Consider the following 27,314-nt stretch of genomic DNA (forward strand, 5'->3'; position numbering starts at 1 on the left):
CTTTCTTCAGACTGAAAAAGGGTCTACATTCAAAACATCACCCATCAGTGTTCTGCATTTTCTATGTTTGTAGGTATATTTCCAATCGGTATACTTCCAGGATGCAAGCACATCTTCGCTAAACTTCCTTGCTACGTGTGAAAGTTGTTATTCAACATCAATCTCATGATTCTTCTCAGCTTTGCTGATGTTTCACAAATTCCACTAGTTTTACAGGCCATTGTACAGCTTTGGATGACTGGTCCAATGTCTTAACAATGTGCAATTTCCATCTGTGTTAGGTAGTGATGAATGGGCTGGGCTCACTGGTATCAGCAATAGGTGTACTGTTTTACCAGATGTAGCAAAACCTAGTGTTTCTTATCTCCAATATCCACAGAATGACCCATTGAGTTACTACAGCACCGTGTCTTTTATTTGTAAACTAGCACCTGCAGTTCCTTGTCTCCAATATCTTTTTGTAGCCAGGTTACATTCATCCAATTATAAATATTCCAATCCAATAACCTACCAGTGATCCTTGGACCATTCAGCAAAGTCCTTCACTTCCACAGTACATCCTAGGATTCTATACATCATAGCCTTATTAGTCCTCCCAAATGGCATCATCATGCATTCTTCAGGTATAAATTCCATCCGCCATTTCTCTACCCAACTTATTAACCTATCAAGAAACAATAGACAATAGGTGCAGGAGTAGGCCATTTGGCCCTTCGAGCTAGCACCGCAATACACTGTGATCATGGCTGATCATCCACAATCAGTACCCCATTCTTGCCTTCTCTCCATATCCCTTGACTCTGCTATCTTTAAGAGCTCTATCTAACTCTCTCTTGAAATTATCCAGAGAATCGGCTTCCACAGCCTTCTGAGGCAGTGAATTCCACTGATTCACAACTCTCTGGCTGAATAGGTTTTTCCTCATCTCCATTCTAAATGGCCTACCCCTTATTCTTAAACTGTGGCCCCTGGTTCTGGACTCCCCCAACATCGGGAACATGTTTCCTGCCCCTAGCATGTCCAATCCCTTAATAATCTTATATGGTTCAATAGGATCCCCTCTCATCCTTCTAAATTCCAGTGTATACAAGCCCAGCCGCTCAATTCTTTCAACATATGGCAGTCCCGCCATCACGGGAATTAACCTCGTGAACCTACGCTGCACTCCCTCGATAGCAAGAATGTCCTTCCTCAAATTTGGAGACCAAAACAGCACACAATACTCCAGGTGTGGTCTCACCAGGGCCCTATACAACTGCAGAAGGACCTCTTTGCTCCTATACTCAACTCCTCTTGTTATGAAGGGCAACATGCCATCAATATTGTTCTGAGGCCAAAGACAATCCCGCTCACGATGGACAACGCCAATATTTTTTTCTATTATCTACAAACATACTAATCATACCTCCTACATTCATATCTAGATAATTTATAACAATAAATATTATTCAGCACAAGAAAATAACATTACATGCAAATTCCCCAATAAAAAAAACTGCCCAAATATATTAACAGGCCATTCACTACACTGAGCAAAATTGGAGATACATCTAATTATCTACCAATTAGCTGAGTGTAAAGAACAATATTTAAACACATGGTGCAATCTCTAAATGCAAGTTAGAATACAAAGTGTGCTAACATATGATGAATGTTTGACGCCACTGGGCCTGTACACACTGGAGTTTAGACGAATGAGGGGGGACCTCATTGAAACATACATAATAGTCTTCTTGCGCATGGCGTGCACAGCCTAAAGTTGTAGATCAAGGGTAGACATTCAGGCCAGGACAGCATCACTTACTTTGATGCAACCAGGGAAAAACCTCAATGGGCAGTCATTCACGATGTGTGGGATGGTCTGGTCTGGATGTCCGCAGTCGCAAGCAGGGATTGCAGTGAAAGGCTTGGATAGAGTGGATGTGGAGAGGATGTTTCCACTAGTGGGAGAGTTTAGGACTGGAGGTCATAGCCTCAGAATTAAAGGCCATTCTTTTAGGAAGGAGATGAGGATAAATTTATTTAGTCAGAGGGTTGTGAATCTGTGGAATCTGTTGCCACAGAAGGCTGTGGAGGCCAAGTCAGTGGATATTTTTAAGGCAGAGATAGATAAGATTCTTGATTAGTACGGGTGTCAGGGGTTATGGGGAGAAGGCAGGAGAATTGGGTTAGGAGAGAGAGATCGATCAGCCACGATTGAATGGTGGAATAGACTTGATGGGCCAAAATACCTTAATCTGCTCCTATCACTTATGACATAAAGTGCTGGAGTAACTCAGCAGGTCAGACAGCAGGTGTGGAGAGGATGTCAGGGGTTCTTTGTAAACCGGCATGTGCAGTTCCTTGTTTCTGCTCTCTATAATTGCAAATTGTTGTTGCTAAAGTTTGTGCCCATTGCTTATAAGATTTAATCTGACATTGAACAATCCATTTACTTTTCACAAAAGGGCTATTTAGTTGCGTTAAATTTAAAAGAACATACTTGCTCCAAACGTTTGGCTTCCATTTCTTCCAACCGTTGTAAATGTTCTTCCTCCTCTCTTTTTTGTCTTTCTTCCTCTTCTTTTAACCTTGCAAGTGCTTCTTGCATTGCTTTCACTGTAGCTTTACTGGGACCTGCTTTCTTCTTCTCTTTTTCATCCTTTTCTTTCTTTTTCTTTTTGTCTTTTTTCTTTTTCTCCCCATCATTTTCTTCACCTGCAAATTATACACAATGGTCACCATCTGAACAGCTCACAATCCTCCATGACATTTTCATGGGAATCTGCAGACGATCATGTGCCTGTCTGCTGCCCTCATCTTAGAACCATAGAAACATACTAAATAGGTGCAGAAGTAGGCCATTCGGCCCTTCGGGCCTGCACCGCCATTCAATATGATCATGGCTGATCATCCAACAGTACCCTATATCTGCCTTCTCTCCATACCTCCTGATCCCTTTAGCCACAAGGGCCACATCTAACTCCCTCTTAAATATAGCCACTGAACTGGCCTCAACTACCTTCTGTGGCAGAGAATTCCACAGATTCACCACTCTCTGTGTGAAAAATGTTTTTCTCATCTCGGTCCTAAAAGACTTCCCCCTTATCCTTAAACTGTAACCCCTTGTCCTGGATTTCCCCAACATCGGGAACAATCTCCCTGCATCTAGCCTGTCCAACCCCTTAAGAATTTTGTAAGTTTCTATAAGATCCCCCCTCAATCTTCTAAATTCTAGCGAGTACAAGCCGAGTCTATCCAGTCTTTCTTCATATGAAAGTCCTGCCATCCCAGGAATCAGTCTGGTGAACCTTCTCTGTACTCCCTCTATGGCAAGAATGTCTTTCCTCAGATTAGGAGACCAAAACTGTACACAATACTCCAGGTGTGATCTCACCAAGGCCCTGTACAACTGCAGTAGATCCTCCCTGCTCCTATACTCAAATCCTTTTGCTATGAATGCTAACATACCATTCGCCTTCTTCACTGTCTGCTGCACCTGCATGCCTACTTTCAATGACTGGTGTACCATGACCCCCAGGTCTCGTTGCATCTCCCTTTTTCCTAATCAGCCACCATTCAGATAATAGTCTACTTTCCTGTTTTTGCCACCAAAGTGGATAACCTCACATTTATCCCACATTATACTGCATCTGCCATGCATTTGCCCACTCACCCAACCTATCCAAGTCACCTTGCAGCATCCTAGCATCTTCCTCACAGCTAACACTACCCCCAGCTTCGTGTCATCTGCAAACTTGGAGATGTTGCATTCAATTCCCTCGTCCAAATCATTAACATATATTATAAATAGCTGGGGTACCAGCATTGAGCCTTGCGGTACCCCACTAGTCACTGCCTGCCATTCTGAAAAGGACCCGTTTACTCCTACTCTTTGCTTCCTGTCTGCCAGCCAGTTTTCTATCCACATCAATACTGAACCCCCAATACCGTGTGCTTTAAGTTTGCATACTAATCTCTTATGTGGGACCTTGTCGAAAGCCTTCTAAAAGTCCAGATATAACACATCCACTGGTTCTCCCTTATCCACTCTACTAGTTACATCCTCGAAAAAATCTAATATTTGAAAATATGGCGGACTCTCCTAGTAGAAGCATGCTGTAAAGGTTGCAAATTTGTTTGCTCCCTTAACTTTTAACCTTCACTTACCACATTTTCAATGTTACTTGTTATTACTTGACTTCAAGGCATGGTCTAACTTTTCATAAAGTGTTGATAACACTCTTACACGCCTTAATTGTGAAAAGGATGGAGACAAGAGGGAAAGGAGGCTCCCCAAGGAAGGAACGGAGGAAAACCACAGCAACAGCTTTTGACTAGGATTTTAGAGCAATATCGAAAATGAACGATGAACTGAAAAATGAAATGAAAACAAGATTTTGCAGTTTGGAAGAAATGGTGAAAGGAGTTTCGATCAAATTGAAGGAAGTTCAAGAAAAGCTGATTACATTACAAGATGAATTTCATGAACAAAAGGAACAAAGGAACAAAAACACGAACTGTTGGTACCGGAAGGTCAAGAAGGAGATAATGTTATAAAATATTCTTCTAAAATGATAAAGGAGACTTTCAACATTGAGCACTATGAAAATCTTCCATTTTAGGATAACGCACACAGGATTGGGAAGAAATCTGGTAATATACCGAGACACTTCATTGTTCGGTTTCACTTCTTGCAAATGAAGGAGAATATTCTCCAGGCAGCAAAAAAGTTGGGCGTCGTTGAATATGAAGGATGCAAGTTTCGGTTTGTTCCTGATTATAGTTACGAGCTTTTGAAAATAAGAAAGTCTTTTCATAATGTAATGTCTGATCTGTTTAAGAAAAAGTTGCGCCCAGCCTTACTTTATCCAGCTAGAATGCGTATGCGACTTTTCAATGGTAACATTAGATTTTTTAACAATCCTCAAGACGCTTTAAGCTTTTTGGAGACATGCGAGGGTGAAGAGGAGTAATTGATAGCCGATTAAGTTATAATTGGAGATTTACTGTTCCTATTTTGACAATATATCGTTTGGTAATGATTAAGAATTTAACTGGACGAGTTGTTTTTCTTTTATATATATTAATTTTTAAGAATTTTGCTGTTAGTTTTTTTATTCTTAAAATTGAAGGAATTTGTTTTCCTCTGTCTTTAGACAAATTAAGTGAACGCAGTTCTTGTTTTTCATATTTTGACCTTGGATAAATAATATGTAGCTCTTGCTCTTCAGCTTCACTACCAACATGATTTTTTTTCTTCTCTCAAACCACAACAATGATCATGTTGTGGCTAATAGATTACCACAATCATTTTATGAAGCATCTGTTTTATTCTTAAAAAAGATAAAGACCCTACTGAAGTGACATCATATAGACCTATATCACTGTTAAATGTAAATTCCAAAATTCTTTCCAAAATATTAGCTATGAGATTGGAAAATATTTTACCGCAAATTATTTCTGAAGATCAGACAGGTTTTATTAAAAATCGTTACTCGTACTTTAACATTAGGAGATTAATGAATATTGTATATACAGCTTCAAATAAAACCCCAGAATGTGTCATTTCACTTGATGCCGAGAAGGAGTTTGATAGAGTAGTATGGGAACTTATTCAATACACTTGAAAAATTTAAGATTGGTTCAAAAAAAAATTCTTGGATCAAGCTGATATATCATATACCTCAGGCATCTGTACTTACTAATAATCAGATATCCCCTTTTTTCAGGCTCTTTCGAGGTACTAGACAGGGCTGTCCTTTGTCCTTTACTGTTTGATATTGCTTTGGAACCTTTGCTTTGGAACCTATTAGGGAATCCCTTAATATTTTTGGTATTGTCCGCGGGAATAAGACACATAAGCTATCTCTTTATGCAGATGATCTGTTATTATTCATTTCTAACCCTGAGAAATCTATTCCGGCAATAGTAGCATTACTTAATCAGTTTAGTAGTTTCTCTGGTTATAAACTAAATCTTAGTAAGAGTGAGCTTTTTCCATTAAATAATCTAGTTTTGAATTATGGACAGTTTCCATTTAGATTGACTACCGAAAGTTTTACTTATTTAGGTATTAAGATTACCAAGAAACACAACGATTTATTTAAAGCTAATTTTATGCCTTTAATTGACCATATCAAACAACAGTTTACTAAATGGTTATCAATGTCCTTATCTTTAATCGGCCAAATCAATGCTATTAAAATGTTCATTTTATCTAAATTTTTGTATTTATTTCAGACGATACCAATTTTTATTGCCAAATCTTTCTTTGATATTATTGATTCCAAAATGTCTTCATATATATGGCAGAATAAAAATTCCAGACTAAGTAAATAGTCAGCTCAGATTCTGTTTTGCTTTTTTTTCCCCTTTAGTTTAAGGGGGTTTTGTTTCTTCTTTTCCTTTTTTTTTTCTCTTTTTATCTGTTTTTTCTACATATACGTTTTCTTTTAAACACATTTAACTATATTTACATAGAGTGGTCTATTTGTGTATTTTGACAATGGACTCATATTTAGGTTATACCTGTTATTAATGTAATCCTGATCCTTATGTATCAATATCATTGTTATGTTTATCATTATTCTTTTTGTTTTGTTTTTGTTTTTTGGAAAAAAACTAATAAAAAGATTTTAAAAGAAAGAAAGAAAGAAAAATTCTATAAGATTCGTCAGACATGATTTACCTTTCATAAATCCATGCTGACTTTGTCCAACGATTTCACCACTTTCCAAATGTGCTGTTATCCCATCTTTAATAACTGACTAGCATTTTCCCACTACCGATGTTAGACTAACTGGTCTGTAATTCCCCGTTTTCTCTCTCCCTCCCTTTTTAAAAAGTGGGGTTACATTAGTTACCTTCCAATCCTCAGGAACTGCTCAAGAATTTAAAGAGTTTTGAAAAATTATCACTAATGCTTCCACTATTTCTGGGGCTACTTCCTTAAGTACTCTGGGATGCAGCCTATCTGGCCCCGAGGGTTTATCGGCCTTTAATCCATTCAATTTACCCAACACCACTTCCGGCTAACCTGGATTTCACTTTGTTCCTCCATCTCATTTGACCCCCAGTCCCCTGTTATTTCTGGCAGATTATTTATGTCTTCCTTAGTGAAGACAGAACCAAAGTAGTTATTAAATTGGTCTGCCATGTCCTTGTTCCCCATGATCAATTCACCTGTTTCTGACTGCAAGGGGCCTATATTTGTTTTAACTATTTTTTTTCTCTTCACATATCTATAAAATCGTTTGCAGTCAGTTTTTGTTCCCTGCCAGTTTTCTTTCACAATCTATTTTCCCTTTCCTAATTAAGCCCTTTGTCCTCCTCTGCTGGACTGAATTTCTCCCAGTCCTCTGATAGGCTGCTTTTTCTGGCTAATTTGTATGCTTCATCTTTTGTTTTGATATTATCCCTGATTTCCCTTGTTATCCACGGATGCACGACCTTCCCCGATTTATTCTTTTGCCAAACTGGGATGAACAATTGTTGTAGTTCATCCATGCGGTCTTTAAATGCCTTCCATTGCATATCCACCGTCAACCCTTTAAGGATCAATTGCCAGTCTATCTTGGCCAATTCACGTCTCTTACCCTCAAAGTTACCTTTCTTTAAGTTCAGAACCCTTGTTTCTGAATTAACTATGTCACTCTCCATCCTAATGAAGAACTCAACCATATTATGGTCACTCTTGCCCAAGGGGCCATGCACAACAAGACTGCTAACTAACCCTTCCTCATTACTCAATACCCAGTCTAGAATAGCCAGCTCTCTCGTTGGTTCCTCTACATGTTGGTTTAGAAAACTATCCCGCATACATTCCAAGAGACCCTGTTCCTCAGCACCCCTGCCAATTTGATTCATGCAATCTATATGTAGATTGAAGTCACCCATTATAACTGTTTTACCTTTGTTGCATGCATTTCTAATTTTGTGTTTGATGCCATCCCCAACCACTACTACTGTTAGGTGGCCTGTACACCTCCCACTAGCGTTTTCTGCCCCTTAGTGTTTCGCAGCTTTACCCATATCGATTCCACATCCTCCAAGCTGATGTCCTTCCTTTCTATTGCGATAATCTCCTCTCTAACCAGCAACCCTACTCCACCTCCTTTTCCTTTCTATTTATCCTTCCTGAATATTGAATATCCCTGGATGTTCAGCTCCCAGCCTTGGTCACCCTGGAGCCATGTCTCCGTGATCCCAACTATATCATATTAATTAATAACTATCTGCACATTAAACTCATCCACCTTACTACGAATGCTCCTTGCATTGAAACACAAAGCCTTCAGTCTTGTTTTTACAACACTCTTACCCCTTATACAATTATGTTGAAAAGTGGCCCTTTTTGATTTTTGCCCTGGATATGTCTGCCTGCCACTTTTACTTTTCACCTTGCTACCTATTGCTTCTACACTCATTTTACACCCCTCTGTCTCTCTGCTCATGCTCCCATCCCCCTGTCACATTAGTTTAAATCCTCCCTGACAGCACTAGCAAAACACTCCCCCAAGGACATTGGTTCCATTCCAGCCCAGGTGCAGACCGTCCTGTTTGTACTGGTTGTACTGGTCCCACTTCCCCCTGAACTGGTTCCAATGCCCTAGAAATTTGAATCCCTCCCCCTTGCACCATTTTTCAAGCTACATATTCATCTGAAAAATCCTCCTATTTCTACTCCAACTAACACTTCTTAATATGGATGGAAGTTTGGAAGGTGCAATCTACACAAATAACTCATATATTTTGTACATTTGTATGCACTGCAGTCACTGTGCACCATTTGTGGAGAGAATAAATGTTGTAGTTGTGAGGTGACAGTCAAGCAGGTTGCATTGTTCTTTGAGTCATAAAGCAAGTCACCAGGCCCTTCGGCCCACCTTGCCCATGCTGACCAAGTTGCCCCATCTAAGCTGGTTCACTTTCCCTACATTTTGGACACATGCCTCTAAACTTTTCCTATCCACGTACCTGTCCAAAGATCTTTTAAATGTTACTATTGTACCTACCAACCTATTCTGGTAACCAATTTCATATACCGACCATCCTCTGTGTGAAAACATTGTCCCTGATATCCCTATTAAATCTTTCCCCTAAGTCCTCTGATTCTGGACTCACTTATCCTAAATAAAAGACTGCATTCACCTTATCAAGCCACCTGGTTCATTATATGTATCTCCCTATAGCGCAGGCCCTCGAGTCCAGACAAATTCCTTGCATTCTTTCTAAATGAATGACATCCGTCCTATAGCAGGGTGGCCAAAACTGAACATAATAGTCTCAATGCAGCCTCACCAACGTCTTGTATAACTGCAACATAACGTCCCAACTTCTATACTCAATAAACCGACTAATTAATGATTAAATGATCTGAAAAGGATCAGTTGAAGAGAAAGGATTCTCACCCAGAAAAAACAGAATGCAAATTCATTATAGGTGGTAGTTCAAAATAACGTTGGGCACAAAACCAAGATAGAAATTTTGGACCTCCAATAGTTTTCAATGTTAGAATGAAGGTCAAAAAACTAAAGAAGCATGCGACTCAGATAATACAATAATTATTGTTGTCAGAAATATTGAAAAAACCAAAGTAGAAGAAACTCAGAAGTCCAGGTGAGCACCTGAGCGCCTCCTAGATTAATATGAAGACAAGTTTGGAAACAGCTTCTTTTGAATGGAACCATGTGTAAAAACACATTAGAAAAAATAACATCTTTAAGGTTGTCTTAAAGTGTCTTAAACACAAATAATGCTAATTATGAAAGACTCAGACAATTTGACAGAAGGCGATTAGGACGTTAACAAATATGATTGGAAACGTGATTAACAGTTAAAGAAATAATGTAAAATTTATATTTAATAAACACTCCTTTGCAGAATTAGCAACTCCGCTGTAAAAATGGTACAATTATGGTTAAGCAGAGAAGTATGAGATCAAGTCAAGAGTCAAGAGTCAAGAGAGTTTTGTCATGTGTCCCAGATAGGACAATTAAATTCTTACTTGCTGCAGCACAACAGAATATGTAAACATAATACAAAACGGAACGAAAAAGTTCAATGTGTCTATAGACCATATATACACACAATAAATAAACAGATAAAATGCAATAATAATAATAGACTGTTATTGTTCAGAGCTTATTTGTTGTCGTGTTTAATAGCCTGATGGCTGTGGGAAAGAAGCTGTTCCTGAACCTGGTCGTTACAGTTTTCAGGCTCCTGTACCTTCTTCCCGATGGCAACGGTGAAATAAGTGTGTGGCCAGGATGGTGTGGGTCTTTGATGATGTTGGCCACCTTTTTGAGGCAGCGACTGCAATAGATCCCTTCGATGGTGGGGAGGTCAGAGCCGGTGATGGATTGGGCAGTGAACACAACTTTCTGCAGTCTTTTCCACTCCTGGACGTTCAAGTTGCCGTACCAGGCTATGATGCAGTCAGTCAGTAAGTTGTCTATTGTGCACCTGTAAAATTTTGAGAGAATCCTCATTGACATACCGACTCTCCGTCATCTTCTCAGGAAGTGGAGGCGCTGATATGCCTTTGTTATAATTGCATCAGTATGCTGGAACCAAGAAAGATCTTAGTAAATATGCACGCCCAGGAATTTGAAGTTTTTGACCCTTTTCATCATCGTCCCATTGATATAGACGGGATTGTGTGTCCCTATCCCGAATGCGAACGTGGCGTCGAAGGACGAGAAGCCGAAGCAGAGAAGTGGAATCCAAATAACCGAAAGGAAACCAAGCTGAAACGCCAAATATGCGAAAGTATACGAAGTCGAAACACCAACTAACCAAAAGAGTGGAAAGCCTAAAAGCAAACTCACCAAAAGGCCACTCTGCCAAAACGTCAACTCACCGAAAGGCTGCGTCATCTACAAGCCAACTCACAGAATGACCACTCTGCCGAAAAGTCAAATAACAGACATGACGTCACCGGGGGGGCCCATCACTGGCCTTTGGAGACGGGAGCGTGGGTGTCATTTTCCCACACAAGCCATAGGTGACTGGGCACTCTGAACCCGAGCACCAAGTTGTAAGCAGCCGAAGAAGCGCATCCCTCGGGACAGCCCCCACTCTCCCACGGCCACAGCCGCCCTCCGCCTCGTCTCCCCCGTGCGGCCGCACTGTGACGGGCTGTGTGTCAGCAACGCCAGGTGGAGCAGAGGTGTGGGGAGGGTGTGGCCATCGGGCCCCAACCCCCATACCAGGGTGGTTCACCACCCCCCCCCCCCCCCCCGACACCCACACTAGTGCATCACTGACCCGATGACAAGTGTGCATGCGAACAATGCACTGCCATATTCTGTAAACGTTTAACCGAAGATGACACCCATCCCTGGAGAGAAGGAATGGGTGATGTTTCGGATCACCCCTTCTGATGTCGGCCTCTGTGACTATGACCCCCGAATGGGGGCTCGGGATTAGTGTTCTCAGTGTAGATGGCATTCAAGCCCCCTGCCACAGTTGCTGAAACATCCATCTCATCCTCCAACTTTTGGAGCAGAAGACCCTTTTGGCCTTTTTGATGGCCTTACCAAGGTCGCATCTGGACTTCTTATAGACCTCTGCATCCCCAGACCTGAATGCCCGGGATCTGATCTTCAGAAGAATGCGGATCTCATGGCTCATCCAAAGCTTCTGGTTAGGAAACACTCGGAAGGTTTTGTTGGGATGCAGTCCTCCACACATTTCCTTATGAAGGCTGTAACGACTGTGGCATAGTCATTCAAGTCTGTTGCCGAGTCTTTGAACATTGCTCAGTCCACAGACTCCAAGCAGCCCTGGAGTTGTTCCTCTGCCTCCCCCCACCAGCTCTGTGCAGTTCTCACCTCTGGGGGTGCGCTTGTAGCTGCTTGTATGCAGGAAGAAGCAGCACCTACAGATGGTAGGGAGAGGGGGTCGAAGTCCCCTGTGCTTCAGTCTGACCTGAAATCCTGCCCGTCTGCCACGTTTCCGGACACAATGGAGGCCTCCCCGTTGTTTCCAGGTACTGTACCTGCTGTTGCTGAGAGTCTGCGCTGGAACGGGGATTCCCTTACAGTCGGCAACTCCAGCTCTGTTGCGATCGGGTTCCCTCACAGTCAGCAGTTCCAGCTCCGTTGCTCTTGGGAGATCCTGCCCGTCGGCTCCAGAGATCACCCCGGTGTTTCCAGGTACAGTACCTGTGATCCTCAGCCGGGTCGGGTATTCGCCAGCGATCGAGGGATGGCTTATAGTCGGGGGGCTCCCACAGCTGCGAGAGATCGCAATATCGCTAGTGCCTTCAAGTGCAGTTTGTCCGATACGGCGCTGATTTATGCCGTTTCTCTGATCCAGGGGAGTTGTGTGAAACTATAATTGATTCTCTGCTATCGAGCTGCTGGCAAAATGCCACAGGCAGGCGCCATCTTTAAATTCAAAGAACCTTATTTTAATTTGGCAATATTAACAGCAAGGATCCAAAGATAAGGAAATTGATAGAATGAGAAAATTAGCCAAAATGTATAGAAATTAATTGAAGAATTTTAGCAAATAGCACAAAAATATCAATGAAGAATGCGTCCCTTAGAAATAAGGGATACTATGATAGAGATAGAATAAATGGTAGAAATATGTTAAGCAAATATTTTTAATACTCTTATTGGTAGAAAACACAAAGACCATGCTGAAAACAGAAGGTAAATCAATATTCCGACCAGAATAAGGAACTTAAGATAGAGCAATGACTGACATGTAGAAGCCTTAAATCTTATAATCTATATTGTTACACATGTTTTGCACTGACTCTCTTCATCCATTTGAAATGCATTACCACATACTTTAACACATTGAATTATTCGCTAAACATCTATCCATTGCATCAACTTATAATTTCTTAATATTTACCAAAGATCAAGTTTATCGTCATTGGCAAACTTCAAAATTATACCACTGCAGTTTCTGGCAACTTAATTCAAATAACAGTGTATAGCATAGGTAGAGTGCAACCTACAATAACTCTTCTCTGCATTAGCTGATCTCCACTTATTACTGTGATTATAGGTGAGAAAAACAAAATCATTTGTCATCCACCATCATTTGTTATATTATACTTCTTTATAGTTGACTCGGTTCAATGACAATATATTCTTTTCAGACTCTATTGAAATATGTCCCTTTAACCAGCCTAATATTTCTTTGCTTGGTTCTATCTTTTTTCTTTAAAACAGATTGTATTTGGAATGATTTTCTATGTTGAAGTCATTTTATGATTTGCTAATGAACAAAAGGTGAAAAAGAATGATTGGAGTTATTGATATAAAAAGGGAATAGGTAGTGAGGTGACACCACACAGGTTATCTTCTCATAACTAACCTCAGATTCATCTACATAGAAACATAGAAATTAGTGCAGGAGTAGGCCACACCACACAGGTTCGAGCCTCACCGCCATTCAATAACTAATCCTCACATTCATCCTTCTCTCTCCATACCTTCCTTTCAAAAACTGGCCTCAACTACCCTCTGTGGCACGAGATTCACCACTCTCTGTGTGAAAAATGTTCTTCTCATCTCGTTTTAAAGGATTTCCCCTTTATCCTTAAGCTGTGACCCCTTCCTGGACTACAATCTTCCTGCATCTAGCCTGTCCAACCCTTAAGAATTTTGTATAAGATCCCCCTTCAATTCTTCTAAATTCTAGAGAGTTATAAACATTATTGTAAACTGAATTGTTCATTCTGCGGGGGTTTTCTCCACAGATGCTCCCAGCATATGTTCAGAATTTCTAATAAGATTTTTTTAGAGAGTATAAACCAAGTCTATCCACTTTAGCTTTCCCAGCAACTATACTCCCTCTATTTTCCTTCTTTTGATACTCATTGGTCTCACCAAGACCCTCAACTGCTAGAACCTCTCTGCTCCTATAAAATCCTTTACAATGAAAGCTTCAGCACTGCCTCCACCTGCATGCCTACCTTCAATGACTGGTCCTTGAACCCAGGTTCAGCTAATCTGGCCAGTTATTGAACTGTTCATTCTGTTTTTCAGATGCTTTATTTAGAAGTAAAGTTTTTTTTACACTTTAGCTTTCCAGCAACTATACAATTTTACTTTTGATACTCATTTACACATCAACTATGTTTAAAAAAGTTACCTTCAGCACCTCCAGTGTCTTCAATTCCTTTAACTTCAGTAATTGGAGTGACTGTTGTTGTTTCAGATTCTTTTTTAGAAGTAAGTTCACCTGCATCTTTCTGGACTTTAGTTTCCAGCTCGGTTTCCTTTTTCTGTCGGTCAACATCATCCTTTTCTTTCTGTTTTCGAAGTTTAGCTTTTTCCTCCTCACGCTTCTTACGTTCTCTTTCTTTCTTTTCTGCTTTTTTTTGGGCAGCTGTTTTTAGTTTAAATGTGGAGTCACCCGCATCTTCCTCATCGCTTTCACCTTTCTTGATTTTACTTTCTTGATTTTTGTTTTTCTTCTTGTTTTGAGGAAACTCTTCAGGTTCTTCATCACTGTCATCGAGTGAATCTTCTTGATTCTTTTCAACTTCCTCACTTTCTGAAATTTCGACCTTTTGCAGAGGTCTCTGGTTCTTCCTAGAAGTCTGTTCAGCTAATTCATCGTCGTCTGAGTCGTCAGATTTCTGCTTCTGACCTCTGGCTTTTGGTAATCCCATCTCTTCATGTTCAACTTCATCATCATCAAAACTAGATTTTTGGCTTTTCAAAGGCTTTTTCTTCTTCTCTTTTTTATTTACTAGTTCAGGTTCATTATCGTTTTCTTCCTTCTGTTAAAATAAAAGATGTTTGAACGAAATCAATACAAAAATTACTTCATTCCGGATAGGAAGTTAAAAACGACACTTGGCACTATCTGACATAACTTATTTGATCAAACTGCTGGGGAGAGGGGCATAGTTACACTGCTGTTCAAGCATACGCTTTACAATTAAGTTATGGTTGAAATGTTATTTGCCGTAAAATTAATCTTATTACTTCACCAGGATGTAATTTGCAAATCAAATGCTTTAAAAAAAAAAAAAGAAAAATATTAATAAGTTTTAAACCAACCTCAACTTGGGGAGGGGGCGGGAAGAACAATTTTGAAGCAACACTAAGATAAATAAAGCCCCATTTATAACTGAAAATCAAAAATAAAACGGAATGTGCCGGATATGCAAAATAATAAATGCAGGAAACACTCGGCAGATTAGACATCAGGATAGATTAACAGAGTTAATATTTCAAATCAAAGATCCTTTGTCACATGTGGCAAAGAGCGGAAAAAAAAATTAATTTTAAGGTGTAGGTAGAATGGGGTGGGTGATGAAGGATGTATGAGGAATAGGGATTTCTAATTCAGCAAGGCCAGGTCTGTCACACAGAAAAGTAGCAGTTATGCAGTTGTGTGCAAATATGTAAATGTGTATACAAAATGTAGATAAGCTCTTAAAAGCATGATGCATTTCAGCACAAATTACACATCAAGGTTTTGTATGTGCTCCTCTGAAATTATGGATCTGTAGTAAAAAGAAAATGTGGTTTACCTTGATCCCCCTTTTATCCCCACCAAAGCTGCATATTTTCAGACTATAGCATGACCTCCTATGGTAGTCTTCCAGTTTGGTTAGAAGGTGACAATGATGGAAATGGGTAAATATATGGCAAAGAAAAGTTTGCAAGGCCATGGAGAAAGGGCATAGAGTTCACAACTAATGAGTTCCTCTAGTACACAGTTGGAGCAGACACAATGGGCTGAATAGCCTCAATCTGTGCTACAACCATCCTATGATTCAATGATTCCAAGTTGTTCTCTGCGCACAGGGCCTGTACAACACACTCCTCATAGATTAGTTATCCTGAAAGAAAAACAAGCCGTGGAAATAAAATGCTTATTTTGGGCCACAATTCAAGATAGGGGATGGGATCTGTGCTAACCAGGCACCTTCAACTGCCTTGCAGTTTCTGGTGAAATGTTACAGTTCATGTAATGTAATTGCATCGTATTGCTACGTAGAGGAAGCTGGTATTTTATCCCAGCAACAACAAAAGAATGGCAATGTATTTCCAAAATCTATAACTGGTGCACCTTGGAGATTAGCTTGAAGATTGAAGAACTCCCAAATGCTTGCTGCCATGTCAAGAGGTCAGTAGGGTTCAAAAGTTTGAACGTTGTAATTGAAGATTTGGCACGGCACTGGTGTTCCTCCTACATGCCAGCCAACTATAAACATGGTGCACCAGTTGTGGTAATAAGGTAGTTATTTTGCTATGGATAGTTTTAACATTTTGACCTACTCCTTCTTACAGAACTGGAAATTGGCAACTGCATGGTAGACATGTCATTTTTTTGTGTGTAATTTTCCAAAACAAAATTAAGTGTAATTTAGTCACATATTTTTATAGTAATTCTGTATTCTGAAAAAACTGGAAATATCCACATCAGAGAACTAAACATTTACTTTTGCTGATGATTTAGCTGCATCTTTATGATCCTTTTTCCCATGGCTCTCTAGTGACATATCTTCAAGTTCCTTCAGAATATCATCTTCCCTGGAATTTGAGAAGAAAAAGGAAAACCAAGTTTTTTCTATTAATGTGAAATCAATCTCAAAAAATACTAAATACAAATGAAAACACAAATTAATATTTACTCAAATTCTTTCTTTTTCTTCTTTTTGCCTCCAGCCTTGGGTTTAGGTGCTCCTGCTCCCTCAATCTCTGCTGCTAAAGCATCAATGTCAATGTCATCTTTGGCACTGAGAATAAAAGGATACAAACTAAAAATGTTGATATTGTTCTTGGCACTACACCTCAGGAAACATACAATGACGGTACACGAGTACAACACAGGCTCCACAGGGCTAAAACAAAAAGCAAGATATTGGAACTAATCCCACTGCTTAAGGTGATATTCAGAGTTTTTTTTAATTGCAAAGGATTTTGAAAAAGCAAATAGGGAAATATATTTGCTTCTGGGCAGGCAGCATTGCTACAGTCAACAATTTAAAACTCTCCCAATAAGGGTAGAGGTTTAAAAAATTCTACCCCAAGTAAAGTCAATAATAATGATAATAATACATTTTATTTATGGGCGCCTTTCAAGAGTCTCAAGGACACCTTACAAAAATTTAGCAAGTAGAGGAAAAACATGCAAGCGGAATGAAATAAATAGTAGAGACATGACTAGTACACAAATTAAAGCCAGAATTCAATTCAAAACACAATATGAGGCAATTCAAGCACAGATGAAAAGGGAGGGGGACGTGGGGCTAAGGATAGGCAGAGGTGAAGTGATGGGTCTTGAGGCAGGACTGGAAGATGGTGAGGGACACGAAATTGCGGGTCAGTTGGGGGAGGGAGTTCCAGAGCCTGGGAGCTGCCCTGGAGAAGGCTCTGTCCACAAAACTGCGGAGGTTGGACGTGATGAGGGGAGATTGAGGGGGGATCTTATAAAAACTTACAAAATTCTTAAGGGTCACAGCTTAAGGATAGAGGGAAAATCCTTAAGGACCGAGATGAGTCAATGAGTTATATGGCATGGAAACAAGCCCTTCGGCTCAACTAGCCCATGCTGGTTAAGATACCCCATCTTCACTGGGCCCACCTGTCCGTGTTTGGCTCATATTCCTCTCAATGTTTCCTTTCCATGTACCTGTCCAAATGCCTTTTAAATGTTACTATTTAATGGCCCCGTCCCCCTAGGCAATATTCCACCACTGACCCATAGCCCCAACTACGCAGACGCGGCTGATGGGTTCCCGTTGTGACGCCAGAGATGCCCGTTGTGACGCGAGTCACGGCAACCCTCCCCAACTGTGCAGGCGCGGCCGGCATGTGGGAGCGCGACTGCGACATTTTTAAAGTTTAAAATGGCAATATGGCAAAAGTCCTGACACTCCTGGGATGTCAGGACTTTCGTATGAGGAAAGACTGGATAGACTCGGCTTGTACTCGCTAGAATTTAGGAGATTGGGGGGGGGGGGATCTTATAGAAACTTACAAAATTCTTAAGGGATTGGACAGGCTAGATGCAGGAAGATTGTTCCCGATGTTGGGGAAGTCCAGGACAAAGGGTCACAGCTTAAGGATAGAGGGGAAATCCTTTAGGACCGAGATGAGAAGAACTTTTTTCACACAGAGAGTGGTGAATCTCTGGAACTCTCTGCCACAGAGGGTAGTTGAGGCCAGTTCCTTGGCTATATTTAAGAGGGAGTTAGATGGGGCCCTTGTGGCTAAAGGGATCAGGGGGTATGGAGAGAAGGCAGGTACGGGATACTGAGTTGGATGATTAGCCATGATCATATTGAATGGCGGTGCAGGCTCGAAGGGCCGAATGGCCTACTCCTGCACCTATTTTCTATGTTTCTAATAACCTGTAAAATATAAGATCAATGTGAACGCATCTCACTCTCCAGTCCCATATTCCCCTCCTCCATTATCCTCCCTCTCTCCACCAACCCTCCTCTCACCCACTCCCTCCCCGCCTCCCTCTTCTCCATTACCTCGCCACCCCACTTCCTACCCTATCCTCCTCCATTCCCTCATCCCCCAGCAGTTCCTCCCCTCTTCTGCACTATCCCTCTCCTCCTACCCTCCCCCACTCTCTCCAACCTCTCCCTCCCTCCCTCTCCCCTCAGTCTCTCCCTCCCTCCTTCCATAACACTCCCTACCCCCTCCTCTCCCTCTATCCCCCCTCCTCCCCCAGACCTCACCCCTATCCCATCCCCTCACACTCCCTCCTCACCTCCCCCACTGACCTTCTCTCCCTCTATCCCCCACTTTCTACCTCCCTCATTCTCCTCTCCTCTCCCTCCTCACCTCCCCAGGATCTCGATGTAAACCACTGCCGGCCCCGTTTTCTCCACCATGTCGGCGATTAAGTTGTGCTTGAGGCAGAGGTTGTCGGGGGGGAAGGGCTGAGCCGGGGAGGGGGAGGCCGAGTCTGCGGCCTAGTCCTTGCACCGGGTCCCGCTCCTCTCCCTCCCCAAGGGCCTGGAGCAGCAGTGTCGCCACCCCAAGACCTAGCCCCAGCCTCAGTCATTTCAAATCCTTGAAGTTGTACTCGAGGCGAGGGGTGTCTGGGGTGACGGGCCGAGCAGCCTGGAGCCGGGGGAGCGAGAGGCCGAGGCTATGGCCTAGTCCTTGCCCCGGGTCCCGCTCCTCGCCCTCCCCCTGCAGCAGCAGTGCCGCCACCCCCAGACTCAGCGCCGCAATAATTTCAAATCCCGCAAGCGAGGATACTAGGCCCACTACGAATGCGCGGGGAGACTTTCAGTTTTTTTCAAATGAAACCTCCCCCCTATCCCAATCCCCAAAATGAAAATAGCTATGTTTTTTTAATGAAACCTCCATCCATCCCAACCCCCCACAATGAAAACTGTGATTTTTCTTTAATATAACCTAAACACAATGTTAGTTGTTAATGAAAATTCTTCCAATTTGATTAAAACGTTTTGAAAATAGCGATTTTTTTCATGTAAATGAGATTCAGGATTCCATTGTGCCGTCATTGGCTGACGGGCAGGGCAAGTGGAAAAGTGGTTTCAATATAATATCAATGTAGCATCAAACCAAACAAAACTTGCTACAGCACATCACAGCAAGTTGGTGAGTAGAGTGGGCCAAAAATTGTAGCGCTATTGTGTACCATTTTGGTAGGGTTTTGGGATATCACATCCATGCACGCACGCATAAAAAACAAACAAAATGAGAGTTTTAGTAATATACTAGACTAAGTGGGACCCGTTTGGTCCCAGCATCACACGGGCTAATCTCCCAACCCAGTATTCTACCTCTCCACCAATTACAATATTGCTGGCTAGTGGGGGGGGGGGGGGGGGGGGGGCTTCTGGAGCGCTAGTATGGGTGTTGTGGGCTGAAGGGACTGATTTCCAGAGGGCTAGTATGGGTGTTGTGGGCCGAATGGATTCTTGGGCTGGCAGCTCAGTCACTCAAGCGTGTTGTGCTGGCAGCTCTCACGGTTGGTGGACTGGCAGTTGACTCACGGCTATTCCTATAAATTCCATTTCGAGCAGGGTGCAGGGCCACTAAAGACAGCGAGTCGTGACCTCTCCCTCCTCCATCTTGCAGAGACTGACCGACGCCCACACTTCTGGGTTTTATAGTCCCTCCTACCAGAAGGGGTGTGGCCTTCATGGCGTGATTAACAGGAGAGAGAATCTCAACATTTTTTAAACACTAATAACTCTTTTAATTTTCATCGATGGGAAAAATCCTCGGCACCTGATGAGCGTAAGATGGCCAAAAATCACAGCCGCACGTGGTAGCGTTTTTTCTAAAATCAATATAAAGCGCAAAGAGGAAGTGGTCAAGATTAGACTTTTAATCATATAGTAGGCAAGGCGACTTCAATTAGACAAGGCGACTTCAATTAGGCAAAGCGACTTCAATTAGGCAACACAGCTTTAGCATTTCCAAACCAAAGGCAACACAGCTTTAGCATTTCCAAACCAAAGGCAATGCAGCTTTAGCATTTCCAAACTATATTTTCAAAACACATTAAGGGCACTGACGTCAGTAAAACCACTCAGTTTAGTAGACATGTGTTCAGTTTTATTCACAGCTCAGACTGAGAGACGTGACCTTCTCGCTTCCCCCATCTTGCAGAGACTGACTAAGGCACTCAACACTTCCGGGTTTCATAGTCCCTCCGGAAGGAGAGTGGCCTTCAGGAGAGAGAATCGCAACATTTTTTAAACACTAATAACTCTTTTATTTTTCATCAATGGAAAAAATCCTCTTGTCCTGCGCAGCGGACGGGGATCTCCGAGTAAGATGGCCAAAAATCACAGCCGTAAGTGGCAACGTTTTTTCTAAAATCAATATACAGAACAACAGGAAGTGGTCAAGATCAGACTTTTAGTAATATAGAGATAGATACACGACCAAGTTGGACCCGTTGGGTCCCTGTCACACGGGAGGGCTGGTCCCCAAACGCAATATTCCACCACTCACTCATAGGCCCCAACTGCACAGACGTGGCTGATGGGTTCCTGTTGTGACGCCAGAGATCCCCGTTGTGATGCGAGTCACGGCCCCCTCCTCAACTGCACCTCGTCATCCCTCTTCCTATCCCCCAACCTCCTCCATTCCTACCCCTAGCCTCCTCTCATCCCCAGCACTGCCTCCCCTCCTCTTGACCCTCACTCTTCTTTCCCCTCTATACCATCAGTCTTCTCCTACCATCAGTTACTCCCTCCATAATCCCTCTCCCCTCCATACCCCCCTCCTCTCCTTCTATCTCCCTGCTCCCCTATGATTCTGAGGGGTTTCTGTTGTGACGCCAGAGATTCCCGTTGTGACACAAATCATGGCAACCCTCCCCAACTGCACCTTGCCATCCCTCTTCCTACCCATCCTCCTCCATTCCCGCTTTATCCCCAACACTCCACCCCCCTCCTCTTCACCATCCCTCTTCTCCTCCTCTCCTCTTCCACTAACTCCCTCACCTCTCCCTTTTCTGTGGAATTCCTGTGGAATTCTCTGCCACAGAAGGTAGTTGAGGCCAGTTCATTGGATATATTTAAGAGGGAGTTAGATGTGGCCCTTGTGGAGAGAAGGCAGGTACAGGATACTGAGTTGGATGATCAGCCATGATCATATTGAATGGCGGTGCAGGCTTGAAGGGCAAAATGGCCTACTCCTGCACCTATTTTCTATGTTTCCCCCTCCTCTCAGTCTCTCCCTCCCTAACCCCTCTCCCCTCCCTACCCACCTCCTCTCCCTCTATCTCTCTGCTCCCACACTCCTCACCTCTCCCCTATCCCGCTCCCCCACTCCTCACCTCTCCCCAATCGCACTCCCCCACTACACACAATGTTTAAATAACAATTCTCCTCCTCCCCTCACCCACTCCCTCCCTCTCCTTATAACAATATAATAAATCTCTCATTGCACTGGGTGGAACATTGTTGATGTACAGTTTATGTAAATGAGATCCTATTGTGAGGTTATACGCTGCTAACTGCCTGTGCAGATGAAAGATTTTTTTCTAAAGTGGGGTTTTGTTAAATTAAAAATGTGAATAACTTGTAAAAAAAAAAAACACATCAATCCCAACAAAACTTGATACATGACACCACAGGACAATGGTGAGTAAGGAGGTCCAAAAATTGTAGCGCTATCGTGTACCGTTTTGGCGTAGTTTAGGGCATGAATCACGCACGCACACTCACAAACAAACAAGATAAGAGATGCAGACTCCTGTATCATGATTAAAATGTTGCTCTAACATAGAAACACTGACTGATATTGAAATGCGAGTAGGTCAGTCACACAACCCTGTCAAAAGCCTAACATCTCATCTGTATTTTAACAACCCGTATTTCCCGGCATTGAAGACGCTATTTTTTACCCAAAAATAAAGCACAAAAATTTACCTGTGTCTTGGAGGTCAAAGGTTAGGTTGTGAGCCAAGAAAGATAGACTTGGCTATCCCTCCGTACAGCAACATCAAGAACTATGTTGTTGTACTGGGGGTTAGCCAAGTCGATCCCTCATTGCTGGCAGCTGATGGAAAGCGGCTGTAAAGTGGGAAGTGGCTGTAAAAGGACAGTGCCGCTGCTGGGGGGTCGGGGGGGGGGGGGGGGGGGGGAGAAAGAGTTCCTTTCACAGAGTGTGGGGAGTCTGGCACGGGTCAGCACAGGCAGGAGCGCTGAGGAGTGGGTTGGGGATAATGCCAGCGACTCAGTCACTCACCGCTGTACTCCGGGCACGGAGCCACTGCATTGTGGCTGGGGAGGGAAGTAGCTCGGGTAGCTACGAGCAGCCGGACAGCGGAACCGGCTGCCACCTCAGCGCCTTCTGCCGGCCCGCTCACCTCTGGCAGTGCTCTCCATCTAAACACCTCTTTCCTGCCACTCATTGGCCTTGCTGATGTCAGCCGCTTCCCGCAAATTCTTAAATTCGACTGCCGCTGGAAGCAGGACATGGCCTCACTTGCTGCGCTGAGTGACACTGCATGGCATTCACTGCCCGGTATGTGTCTTTCAAGAGCAAAGATCATAGAGCGGAGCGGGTCAGCGGGCGATAGATAACAGGACAGCGGGCGGTGGAGCTTACTCCTGTGTCAGCGCGAGTAACCTCAATTGGTCTCTTGAACTGGTATTGTCATTCAATAAGATCACAACTGATTCAACTTGTCCCGATGTGCTCCCGTTTTTCTCACCATCTCTCTGCCTGCCGTCACCCTCCACCCCTTGCCCATTCAGTATGGAGCAGATCTGGAAGTCATGGGCAAATTGAATTGTCACCGCCCTTATTATTTATTTATTTATTTATTTATTTAGCCATCTGTCTATTTATTTATTTATTTATTTATTGGTTTGTTTGTTTGTTTGTTTATTTGAGCGTGAGAAATTCTATGTCCGCCAGCCTTTTTTCAAAATTCAGCAACTCAAAATGGGGGTGCTTCTTCGACGCAAATGCATCTTCATTGCCGGGAAATACAGTATATATCCTTCTTTTATTCTATAATGCTGAACATATTATCAAATGAAAATCTTTCAAATTCGTGAAATTGACAGTCTCCACAGTATTTTGTTATTGTGAGTGCTTTTATGACCTTTTATTCCCAGTTTACTCCAAGTGTGGTCTTCCAATGTTTTGTTCAACTGTAACATGACGTCCCACTATTTTATTCAATGCCACAGGCAAAGACAACCATATTATACATTTTCTTCACACTCTTTCTACTTGTGTTGTCATTTTCAGGCAACTATGTACTTGTACCTCTAGGTCTCTCTGCTCACTAACACTCTCCAATACGGTGTAATTCACCTATATATGTCCTGTCCTGGTTTAACTTCCCCAAATATAACATTTCACACTTGTCAGAGTTAAATTCTATCTGCCACTCCCCTGTCCACTTTTCCATTTGATCCAGATTCTCTAGTAACCTCAGACAACCTCTTCACAGTCCACTATACCACCAATGTTGGTGTCATCTGATAACCTTTTGAAGAGGTCATCAAGAGGATTGATGAGGGCACGGTAGTGGACATTGTCTATATGGACTTCATCAAGGCCTTTGATAAAGTAGTCTGGAACGTCAGAGCACATGGAATCCAAGGTCAGCTGGGCAATTAGATTCAAAATTAGCTTGGATGAAGGAGTCAAGGGATTGTTTTTCTGATAGGAGGCTTGTGACCGGTGACATGCCTCAGGGTCTCATTGTTAACATTGTCAATAAATTTACAGATACCAAAATTGGTGGTATAGTGGGCATGTGAGAAAGGATATCTAAGTTTACAACAGGATAAACAAACAAACAAACAAACAAACAAATAAATAAATAGACAGATGACTAGACAAATAAATAAACAGGTGTGAGGCAATGCATTTTGGTATGTCAAACCAGAGCAGAACTTGCATATTAAAAGGTAGAGCCCTGAAGAACATTGCCGATCAAAGAGATCTTGGGAGTGCATGTGCATGATTCCCTAAAAGTGTTGAATCAGGTGGACAGTGTGGTGAAGAAAGCATCTGGCATGCTTCGTTTGTTAGGAAAGATATGGAGTACAAAAGTTGGCACATCATAATGCAGCTGTATATGTTGTTAGTGAGAGCATGCTTGGAACACTGCGTGCAGTTCTGGTCGTCCAGCTACAGGAACTATATCATTAAATTGGAAAGGGTGCAGATAAGAATCACCAGGATGTGACCTGGGCTTGCAGGTTTGAGTTATAGGGAGAGGTTAGAAAGGTTGGAGCCTTTTACTTTGGATCATAGGAGGCTGAGGGGTGACCTTATTGTAGTGCATAACTAATTACTGACTGGTTGCATCACATCCTGGTACAGTAACTCGAACTCCAAGGAAGGAAGAAGGTTGCAGACATTGGTGGACATTGCCTGGTCAACATGGGTATTCACCGGTCCACAATCAAAGGGATCTACATAAATATTAAAGACCCACATCATTCTGGCTATGCTCACATCTCGCAGCTACCATTGGGAACATGGTACAGGAGCCTGAAAATCTTTACCTCGATGTTCAAAAACAGTTTGTTCCCATTAACCATCACATTCTTGACCTACCCTGTAGAATCCTAACTACAATCATACCTCAGTGCCAAACTACTATGGACTTTGTACTAAAAATACACTTTGGCTTGGACTATTAGTGTCTGGTTTGCCATGATAATTTATTGTATATAATTTTATGTTCCTGTGTTTAATGTGCCTGTAAAACTGCAGCAAATAAGAATTTCAGAGTCCCAATCCATGCGACATTTAAACATACTTAACTCTCTGGACATTTGAGATCAGTGATCTTTTGATATCACTTCAGGGGTCCTACTCTCTCCCGAACTACTATTTTGTTCTTAATATACCTCAAGAATCTTTTAGGATTCTCCTTCACCTCATCTTCCAGAGATATCTCAAGTCCTCTTTTTGCCTTTCTAATTTCCTTCATAAGTGTATGCCTTCATTTCTTATTATTTGTTTAATCCATTTATGGGACAGAAGCAGTTTTAGCATGTAGTACCCATCCTCCAAAGTTCAAAAAATGAAAACCTTGGTAGATCATCTCAGATGGCAGATAACCAGCCATATTACAGTAAGTTTATTGTTGCATCCAGGCCAAAATGGATGACAAATTTCAATCCAGAAAGGATTTTTACAACAATTCGAACAGTATTATAGCCCATCATTACTGAACTTGGTGTTTTACTCCAACTTATTTGTTAAGCAAATTTAGGTTCCCCAGCTGCAACTGTGGGGTCTTGATCCGTGTTTTTTGATCAATCTATCCAAGCTGCCAGCTTATCAATCTATGAATTTAACATAATTCTATTAATGTAAAAGTTAATAAGTTATCTTGCAGCTTTTTAAAAAAAAGTTTTAAATTCTGAGAAGCATAGATAGGGTAATCAGTCAGTCAATTTTCTTGGATGGAAATGTCAAATACTAGACCCCAGTGATTTCAGGGGCGGGGGCAGGGGAGGTGGGGGGGGGGGGGGGGGGGGGGGGGGGGGGGGGAAAGAAAATTTGAAAGGCAAATTTTGTTTTTACAGAGAGTAGTATTTGCCTGGAATGTGCTGTCTCAAGGAGGTGGTGAAACTAGATACAATAGCAATGTTTTAGAGGCATTTAAACAGACATGAACAGACAGAATAGAGGGGTATAGATTATGTGCAGGCACATAAGATTATTTAAATTGGAATCATGATCAGTGCAGACATGGTAGATGTAGGAGACTGTTCCTGTGCTGCACTGTTCTGTATTAACTTCAATTTTGAGTGAGGTTGCTTGCATATTTCTGCTGTTCTTTAATTTAGCAAATGCGAATTTGGGAACCACATCGCTACTTCATTGTTGATATTTCTGCTCCATAAATCAGATTAAAAATAAAACGCAGGAGACCATTCAAGACCATGCTAACCAAATACAGAGCAATTTAGTTTCCGCTCACTTCCTTCCTTTCATTCATTCATTCCAACTGCTTCCTCAACTGCTTGCCCTGAAATTTTAAATTGTGTTGTGTTTCTACCATCCCACTCTTTCAGGCAGAGCTGCACATGATTCTCACTCACCATGAAAAGTACTTTTGCTTCAACATCCATCTAATACTTCCACTAATTATTCAGTTTAGTCTATTCCGAGGTAGTGAAAAGCTTTTATAGAGTGCTAACCATTCAGCAGAAAGACAAAACATGATTACAATTGAGCCCTTTACAGTGGATAGGTACATGATAAGGGAATAACGTTTAGGGCAAGGTAAAGCCAGTAAAGTCTTTTTAAGGTTAGTCTGAGGGTCACCAATGAGGTAGATAGTACTTCAGCACTGCTCTCTGGTTGTGGTAGGTTGATTCAGTTGCCTGGTAACAGCTGGGAAGAAACTGTCTCCGAATCTGGAGGGAGAGGGCAGGGTGCAACGTTCTTGATTATGCTGCTGGCCTTACCGAGGCAGCGCGAGGTATAAATGGAGTCAATAGAAGGGAGGTTGTTTGTGAGGTGGTCTGGGTTGCATCCACAAGTCGCTACAATTTCTTGCGGTCTTGAATGAAGCTGTTCCCAAATCAAGCTGTGGTGCATCCTGATAAAATGCTTTTTGTGTATGCTTCCTATTTACTGACCTCAGCAAAGGTGAAATAAGTTATTTACGATTACGGTATCCGAGTCTCTCAACTTTATATACCTCATCAAATATCTCTTCAGCCTCCTATTCCGAAAGATACATAGCCTGGACATTATCTAATCTTGTTGCAATTCTCTGGCCCTGACATTCTACATTTATGGCAACCAAAAGCAAGAGCAATACAAGAGAGATAGCCAGCCTAATGTTTTACATAATTCTAGCATGATCCCCCTCCTGCTTTTGTACTCCACGCCTCGTCCAAT

At 42.1% G+C, this 27,314-nt stretch overlaps 1 protein-coding gene across 1 annotated transcript in view; it reads right to left on the minus strand.

Annotated features, from left to right (window-relative positions):
* The window catches only part of eif5b (eukaryotic translation initiation factor 5B), a 71,038-nt gene that overhangs the window by 39,080 nt on the left and 4,644 nt on the right, over nucleotides 1–27,314 (minus strand). Inside the window, exons 2-5 of the mRNA XM_055637174.1 lie at nucleotides 16,604–16,708; nucleotides 16,412–16,502; nucleotides 14,104–14,737; nucleotides 2,483–2,697 (exon numbers count right to left, since the gene is read on the minus strand). Of these exons, the coding sequence (XP_055493149.1) occupies nucleotides 2,483–2,697; nucleotides 14,104–14,737; nucleotides 16,412–16,502; nucleotides 16,604–16,708 (1,045 nt within the window). The remainder of the gene's footprint in view (nucleotides 1–2,482; nucleotides 2,698–14,103; nucleotides 14,738–16,411; nucleotides 16,503–16,603; nucleotides 16,709–27,314) is intronic.

Source organism: Leucoraja erinacea, chromosome 6, assembly GCF_028641065.1.
Source record: "Leucoraja erinacea ecotype New England chromosome 6, Leri_hhj_1, whole genome shotgun sequence".
In the NCBI taxonomy this organism is placed as follows: domain Eukaryota; kingdom Metazoa; phylum Chordata; class Chondrichthyes; order Rajiformes; family Rajidae; genus Leucoraja; species Leucoraja erinaceus.